The sequence below is a fragment of the Eurytemora carolleeae genome, unplaced genomic scaffold (assembly GCF_000591075.1).
Source record: "Eurytemora carolleeae unplaced genomic scaffold, Eaff_2.0 scaffold884, whole genome shotgun sequence".
NCBI classification, from domain to species: domain Eukaryota; kingdom Metazoa; phylum Arthropoda; class Copepoda; order Calanoida; family Temoridae; genus Eurytemora; species Eurytemora carolleeae.
This window is the reverse complement of record NW_019397140.1, coordinates 117,484-126,771: the sequence shown is the minus strand read 5'-3', so window position 1 is coordinate 126,771 and position 9,288 is coordinate 117,484. Positions and strand designations below refer to the sequence as shown.

Here is a 9,288-nt window from a genome sequence, read left to right as displayed (position 1 = left end):
CAAGTTATCAATTAACTAACTAATTGACCAGTAAATAAATTAATTAAATAATCTAATTAATCAATCAATAAATTAATCAATCAATTAATCGATTATTTAATTAATTAATTAATTAATTAATTAATTAATTAGTTAATTAATTGATTGATTGATTGATTAATTGATTAATTAATTGATTGATTAACGAATTGATCAATTAATTAATTGATTAATCAATTAATTAATCAATCAATTCGTTAATCAATCAATTAATTAATCAACCAATTAATTAATTGATTAATTAATCAATTAATTAATCAATTAAATAATTAATCAATCATTTATTAAACCGTTCAGAAGATCGTTCAAAAAAAATCATTTAATTTGTTTATTTTATATACGGTCCGGATGGGATGAAATGTGCCAAATAAATAAAAATTAAATTTATTGGTGAATAATAAAATAATAAATTTCGACGTTTTTTCTGTAAAAATTTTTAAACTCCAACCATTGTTAAACCTTCCAATTGGGTCATGTAAGCTGTCTCACAAATTTTTGGATCGATCGGTTCTGTCGTTTTGACGTTTATTGGATACAAACATACAAGCAAACAGACGAGAAAAGTATATACATTGAACCAGAAAACTCTCGCATAGAAGGGAGACTTTTAGACTTAAGTGATGACTTTAAATAGTTAAATGAAGATGAGACACAGCAACTGTGGAGTGTATACTGCATTAATTTAATTTAATAAATAATTTTATAACTTTCTATTTAAATTTACGGTTTACGGATAAAAAAGTCGTTCTGGAATTGATCTGGAATTCCGGAATTTCGGAACCTTTTCCGTAATGGAAATGGAAAAAAATTAATTTCCGTACGTAAACCGTAACCCGAAATTCCGGTGAAACCCCTAACTTTTAGTTAATTAATTAATTAATTTGATCTAGAACCTCCTTCCTTCTTCTTTTTACTATCTCCCCGACCTGCCCTCGACCCTATAGATAATGGAAGGGCACAGTCCCTTTCATAAATATTGTTCGTTAGCAACAGTAACACGAGTTTGAGATTATCGTTGAGTTCTTATTTTCTTTTATTCATCTTTTTTAAGTCTGAACGATTTTCAGGCTTATATCTTTTATTAAAGTCAACATTTTGAATAATTTCAAACAGAAAAATTTTAAAAAAAGAAAATTTTGAAATGCGTAAAACGGATAAACGATGCTAAGGTTGTTAACCACTTTAATTTTTTAAACTTTTAACTTTACTCTGTTAAGTTTTGCTTTTATTAAACTTTAACATATTTTTACCCAACGAGAAAAAAAGGTAAACGAACCAAAAAACTATCGTTTTAAGACGTTTTTTTTGCATATATTTTCTCTATGGGTCAAAGTTTAGCATTATAGTAAAAGAAAAGAAAAAACAATTTTCAAATTTTCAAAACTTCTAAGATATCAGGTAATCTTTTATCCATGCAAAAAAAACTAAAAAATTAACTTATTGGAAATTACTAAACGATGCCCAACTCTAATGAGAATTTCAGATTTCACCTTGTCAGGAATTGCCAACGCTTGTTCCTTTAGACCATCTAGCAGCTTGTCTCTGAAAATAAGTAATATTTTTGTAAAGATCTTAAAGGGACTGATCGCTGTAAATTTAAGCAACCTCTCCCATGTAAAGACGGGCATTTCAGTTTCATATTTTTAAACATTTATCTAATTTATAATGTGAATTGGATTTCGTCAGTTTTCTAGCTTGAAAAGGGTCTAATTCTGACCACTTAGTCCATTGTTTCTAGAACAGGAATCCACTAGTCACCACAATTAAAAACTAACAATTTTCAAAGAGAAAATGGTGGATAGTTCATTCATTCTTGACCATACAAAACTTTTAAAGGTACGGTTGTGAATGGAACATGCCTCTCCATAAATAGAGGGTCACCTAATGGCGTCTACAGTCCCTTACAAAAAAAAAGTTTTTAAGTCTTTATATTATTACTAGCTTGGGAACCCAGCGCTGCCCAGGTTATTAAAAGTTACTCGATCCCGCCATTACCTGCACTTGAACGATTTTACCGGGAAACTGAATTTTTGCTATTTAAGTCGACTTACTCAACTCAACTCAACTCAACTCAAATCCAAGCTGAGAACATTCCCATGGGTTTCCGGAGTTCCCCAATAAAATTGTGAGGCATATCGGTCTAGGGGTTCCCAAGTTATGATCGGACAAACAAACAAAGAGACAGACAAACAGAGATTACAACTTTGTATAGATACAGGAAAAATAGTAAATATATTTCCGTTTGTTTCTGTTCAATTCATTATTTATACACATTCTGTATTTTACACATCGATTACTTTGTCTGGCTCTAGAAAGTTAAATATTATAGTTTGAAGAAGACGATATTTGGTATCTGCTTAGTATAAGATAACTCTAGACCCCTATAGTAACTATAGTACATCAAATAGATTATCAAGTACAATAGGTGGCAACAGAGAAATGAACCAATTATACATAACGTCACAAGTGTCATATATACATAGGAAAACAAAATTGTCTCACATTAGTTTCCAAGATTAAATGAAAAAGTGTTAAACAGAAACTAAATAACACATAAAATTGCACTTATTTTACTGTAAGAAAAGCACTTTACTCTAAAATTATCACTATTATTGATAATTTTGTCGGACACAAAAACTGAATTGACGCTTGTGACGTTAGAATACAGCTGTACTGAGAGTGTACATAACAAATTCTACGTTGCCATCTATTGTACTAGAATCTATTTGATTTTACATAGATAGTAGATATACAATACAAATTCCAAATTAATGGAGATTAACGGGAGAGACCGGCCAGGCATGGTAGTTGAGCTGAAAGTGCAGTATTGCAGAGAAAAACTTTAGGATTCATTTTGTACCAATGAATCATGTTTACGGTGTACAATTTTTAAATAAGAGCGTAAAGAGCGTAAAGGTGTTTGTAATATTTCACCATTTGTTTCAGTCAGTACAAGAAACGCTTTTTACAATTATTTAATAACCCGGACAAAACATATAAAAATGGTTTATTATAGGCTAATTTACTGTTTAGGAACATATTTCTTAAAATAAATTTTCGATGAAAGACATAGTAGAACCATAGAATCGACTATTTCATTATTATCATCTTATTCCCAGATTTCGTTAAAATGGCGTCTTCAAAATTAAAATAAAGAAAACTTAAACAAGCGACCCTAGCTGAAAGAACTTGCATAAATCTGCGAGATTTTAAAATGAATTTTAATAACTTATTTTCTTAATTCATTTCCCAAATTTTACCGAAATATTTGTTGTTCACCTATTAACTTCTCCAGTTGCAGCCTTGTTGCATTTGTACGCACAGCGCATTGATGGAGGCATATTTGAATCCTAAACAAAATTATGAAAATTTTTAGTTTATTTTGATGAAAAAGCATTTCTAAAATGTGCCGAGAGGGGAAGGCAAGCCGCACCCATAAAGCCTCCATCCCGCAATTGACTCACAACAGAGTCGCGACACTGCGCTTACCCGTATTGCTTCCTAACCGCTGCACCCATCCATATATCTTCCGGTAAAATGTATTTAATTTTAAATGCTTATTTCCTCCTAAAATATATTTTGTACATACCTGCTGATGTTACTCTTCTCTAAAAATGTTTTTGAACGTTAGAAGAAATTTAATTTTTAACAGAAATAACGCAGTTTTGCTTTTTTTCTAAATCTATCTTCTGTCTATCTAGCTATCTAAATTTCAGATAATTTTAAACCAAATCGCTTGCTTTCCCCCCTCGTGTGCCCATTTAACGTATTTTTGTTGTTGATCGGGAGAAAATGACGTATGGAGAAACAAATTTTCACTTGCCATTCTTTTTCGGAGCAAATAATTTTTGTCAATTGATTTGTTTTGTATGATACTCACGTCAGGATCACATTCTGCTAACTCTTCTATCTCCTCCGCACTAGAAATAAACTAATAATCCGCAGTTAAGTTAATTTGGAAGCATTTGAGAAAAATAAATAAATTGAATTGCTACTTTTAATTACTATTATAACGTGAACAAAATGTACCCGTGCACATAAACATGGGAATTAAATGACGACTACTGTATTGTCTTTGTTCCATGTCGGACTATTTCGGACGCATAACTTTGTAGTAACATTTAACACCAAAAACTACCAGTCTCGAAATTTCCAAAATGTGGCCTTCAAATTTTTAGTCTTCAAAATTGACGGAGATAAATATTTGGAAATTTGTCCAGATTCCAGAGTCTAAAACTAAAGAATGCGCGAATTTTAAGTTCGAGGTTAAAAGAATTCTGTAAAATAATGAATAGCTACTTAAATATTAAACTTTCTCAATTTTAAATTTGAATTTCCCGGGTAAAATCTAAACCAATCAGAGAAAAGGATTTAAGGAGAATTATTACGTAAGTATCGGTATTCGGTAATCAGCTGTTTTTTTAATTTTAATTAGTTGAATGCCGCTTACCACTGATTGATGATAGACAAATAGGGATTGCGGGATGTCAAGATTTTAACCCTGTGTTTAAATTTTAACTCGTCGATTTTGGCGAGTTAAATATTTAACCACAGGGTTGTTGTCGCTTAGAAACAAGATTCTGACGATGAACAGATAGACAAGGTATAACCCACGAATCAAAATCGATAATGCAGAAAACTCTTTATTTCCTAAAAAAATAAAGAAGGTACACATTTTATCAAGCTCATTACACTTTAAATCTTTTTTCAATGCACTTTATGTCATTTATCAATTATCGGAAATCAAAGACAATGTTCAAGTCGTCTCTTAATTCCCATGTTTATTGGGACACCCTGTAGTATAGTACAGTTGTAGGCGATTAAATCAACACAATGAAGACGACTTTCTATATAAATTTTGTTTATACAGGGTGTCCCCTATCAATTTTAATTTAAATCAAGCTGTTAAACAGCATGGATACACATAAACATAGAAGTCAGAAAATGTCAGTTAAAAAAGCTTCTCTGTGATTACTTGTAAACTTGTAATTCAAAAAAAGCTTTTTAATAATCCAAACTAAAATAAAAAGTCGTCTTCATTGTATTGATAATCGCCTACTAATGTGTTCCAGATGAATCAATTAAGAAAACAGGAATTCCAATCTACTATTTTTGCATCATCAAAATTGACCGAGATATTGAGAAATCTGTCCAGAGCTGAAAACTTTAGAATAGTGGATATCGAGATTAATTCGTGATCCTCTCTTTTCATAATATCGAGACTAATCTAATCTTGTCTCATGAAAAGTGTATAAAATTCAACCAATAAGAGTCGCGTATACAGATTTCACATTTTGAAAAGCTAATATTTCTTATTTTGATACACTTTTAGTCATTTATCAATTATCGGAAATCTAATGCGATTTTCAAGTCGTCCTTTAATTCCCATGTTTATTTGGACATTGAATAGAAGATTGTTAAATGTCGTCTTGTAACTATAAGAATTGCGGATTTATATTCCTGAGAGCTCCGATCAATTCCTCTAAATCGTCTAAAGTCACGTGGACCGGGTTTACCTAAATAAAACAAAATATTAAGCATGGAACAAAGCAATTGTGCAGTGTAAACAATCCCATTTAACTTTATAATTATTGATTTATTAAGTTTTTATTAATACTATTTGCTTTGTAACAAATACGTTAAAGTATTGCTAAAAAGTCGTCTTCTTATTATCGAGTTTTCTGGTTATGTATGATGATTGATGGTGTCTTGTCTTAAGCTGAATAATCTACAGGGTTACTCAGAAAGGATGAAACCTTAGAGACGACTGTACGGAATTTATACTGTCTGTATCCTTATATGTCTATGACTCTCTGCAACTGTTTCGAATTATCATTAAAAAAAACCGTTTTATGTGTATAAGGCACACTATTTAATTTAACCTTAAGATTTTCATGCTTTAAGAATTTCAGGTCGTCTTTACATTATCATCCTTTGTGGGTAACCCTGATCCAATAAATTTCATAGAATTAAGGCTCCTTTACTTTTTCACACAGACAACAGAGTAAAAATATTTTAGTTCGCCTAGGAGAAAGTAAGTGTGATGAATTGCAAGAAAAAAATGTTCCTGCATTTAGAAGATGACAAAGTTTTAATAAAAATATTAAAATTTTTTAGTATTTATTTAGACATATTAATGTTACCAACATTATTGAAAATAATTATTAATTAATAAAAAAGCTTAATCGGTTACATATGCTTGGGATAAAACTAGACATTTACTTATAGCGAGATTTTTCTTCGGGAGAACTGCACTTCATCGGAAATTAACTTTTCCTCATGTTTTCTCGACTTACGCTCGTGATGAATTTTCATTAAAAGTCTCGAAAACACTTGAAAAATGAATTCCCGGTAAATGTGGCAGTTCTCCCTGGTAAATCCTCCCTAATAGTAAATAAATAGTTATTATTTTTTAACTTTTGTATTTGTTACAGTGATAACCAGAAAACAATGAAATAAGAGACGATATTAAAGCAATACTAAAAAGTGTAATGGTGTTACAAAGCAAATAGTTTTACTAACTAAGTTTTAATAAAAATATTAAAAATTTTCAGTATTTATTTAGACATATTAATATTATCAACATAATTTAATATGATTATTAATTAATAAAAAAGCTTAATCGGTTACATGTTGCTTGGGATAAAACTAAATATTTACTTATATCGAGAATTTCCCTTCGGGAGAACTGCACTTCATCGGAAATTAACTTTTCCTCATGTTTTCTCGATTTACGCTCGTCATGAAATTTCATCAAAAAAGTCTCGAAAACACTTGCAAAAATGAATTCCCGGTAAATTTTGCAGTTCTCCCTGGTAAATCCTCGCTAATTGTAAATAAATAGTTATTATTTTTTAACTTTTGTATTTGTTACAGTGATAACCAGAAAACAATGAAATAAGAGACGATATTAGAGCAATACTAAAAAGTGTAATGGTGTTACAAAGCAAATAGTTTTACTAACACTTATTAAATCACTAATAAAGTGAAATGAGTCTGATTACACTGCACAATTGCTGCGTCTCATGCTCATTAGACTTTTTTAAGTTATAAATAAATTCTAAAAATATATTCTTCCCTTTTCAGAGTTTTCTGATTAATCATTGTATATATTATATTACTTGCGATCTTCTCAGGAAGTTTAAAGAGCATTAATGTATTTCTCTCTACTGAGCAATTCTTTATAGAATACACGAACCAAAATGTTCTTCCTTGCGCTTAAAAAAAAGTAAAAACGGAAAAATTTGTAGATCTTTGGAATAGGATTGGAGAGTCGTCCCTTAACCTTTTATACCTGTTCTATCATTTCGTCCATGATAAGTTATAAAATACAGGCAGTTGGGCGCCTTAAAATTCAGGCAGTAGTACAAACTGAGATCAAGGCAGTACTAAGCAAAGTATGTTAATTAAGCGATTGCATTAAAATTCAGCCTGATGCTAGACTTCAAATGATACAAAATAAAAAAATAAGCAAAGAATCATAGTCGATTTTTCGATAAAAAAATATCTTAAGTAGATATCTTCTTTTAATATTATTAAAATTGCCCCATCCCGTAAATATATTCATATATGTATATAAACCCGCAGGGAAATATATAAGTGCTGATTTTGCAATTATGAATAAGAACTTTCCGGGCCGTGACACATTCAATATATTTATACACTGATCGATCTAAACTTATCAGAAATTTTGAGCACTCCGCGCCCATGATTACAGAAGTTAAATTTAAAAATTCAGTTCCGGTTTAGTGTGTTTTTTTTTGTTTCCGGAATCGTGCATGGGGGAGACCTCCCTTGCATAAAACACCTCCCCCAAAAGTTTTACCCATTTCAACACAATGTTTGACATAAAAATCAATGTTAAAACATTAAGAATTATCAGAATTGACATATACGCATATAGTTTTTAAGGGGGTAAAGGCAAAAAGTTATTTCCTCTCGAATGTCGTCTTCCTTTTAAATCATCAAACAATTAATAACTCGAGACATAGATAATCTTCATGGGTTTTTTTCTATCTATCTATTATTATTATAGATTTATTTCGTACACAAAGGTAAAATGGTACGATATGATAAGACAAAAAAAAACAAGAATAAAGAATAATATATAAATATAGTTTCTAGTCGGAACCTAAAAAGTTGATCATGGTTGCGATCTCATTATCATCAAAATTGTTTAGATCAAAATTATCTTCTTTAACTTTATGTAACTCATGGAGAAATACAAGAAATATCCGAGAATGTCAAAACATTGCTTTTTATGTCTAACATTGAGTTAAAATGGTGAACACTTTAGGGGGAGGTGGTTCCATGAAACTGCACGGGAGGTTTCCCCATGCACGAGACCGGAAACAAAAAACATACTTAGGGAGCTATAACGGGGATCAAATCATATATTTTCTGTATTAAGGGGAGTGACCGGCTTTGTATGTATAGTTTGTGCGCAAATTCAACGTTCAAAACTCCTACTTTGGGGGTGGATACGTTTTGAGAATCAGTTTTTTAAAGTTATTAAATAACGAGGACATAAAATGTAAAAAAGTTCTACAATAAACTACAGACGTCATGTATAGGAACATGTTGAGAAAATACAAATTAATCTTATCATCGAAAATAAGTAATCTTGTTCAAATATTAGTTTCTTTTTTCTCATTATTCTGGTTTCTCATTATTCTTGAATAGCTAAACTATACTCATGCTAAAAGTCTTGTATTGCACCTGTTTTTTGGCAAACCCTGTCAATTATAAAATGCGATATCCAGAGAAAAGAGTATTAGTTTGTAAACTTTTATATTGTTTAATGTAATTTTGCTTTAGACAAATATAAATGATAAATATATAAAATGGTGTATTAAAGGGAGTGACCGGCTATGTAATGTATGTATAGTTGAACTGAGTATGCAGTGTTGTGGAAAAATTCTTCCGGATTCATTTGAGACATATTAAACTTTTAAAAGATCTGTAAATCCTGAGTTTGAGCGCAAATTCAACGTTCAAAACTTCTACTTTGGGGGTGGATACGTTTTGAGAATCAGTTTTTTTTAAGTTATTAAATAGCGAGGACATAAAATGTTAAAAAGTCCTACATTAAACTACGACGTCATGTATAGGAACATGTTGAGAAAATAAAAATTAATCTTATCATCGAAAATAAGTAATCTTGTTCAATTATTAGTTTTTATTTTCTCATTATTCTGGTTTCTCATTATTCACTACTTTGGGAGTGGATACGTTTTCAGAGTTAGTTTT

General features: G+C 30.5%; 1 protein-coding gene across 1 annotated transcript; it reads right to left on the bottom strand.

Moving 5' to 3' along the window:
- Positions 1–43: 43 nt before the first annotated feature.
- Positions 44–7,415, bottom strand: LOC111712283 (tropomodulin-like). Its single transcript, XM_023486853.1, has 6 exons — positions 7,334–7,415; positions 5,500–5,555; positions 3,920–3,959; positions 3,319–3,389; positions 1,530–1,581; positions 44–52 (listed from the first exon to the last, which is right to left on the bottom strand). The coding sequence occupies exons 1-6, from the start codon at positions 7,352–7,354 to the stop codon at positions 44–46; spliced, it is 249 nt and encodes an 82-aa protein (XP_023342621.1). The 5' UTR covers positions 7,355–7,415.
- Positions 7,416–9,288: the final 1,873 nt, after the last annotated feature.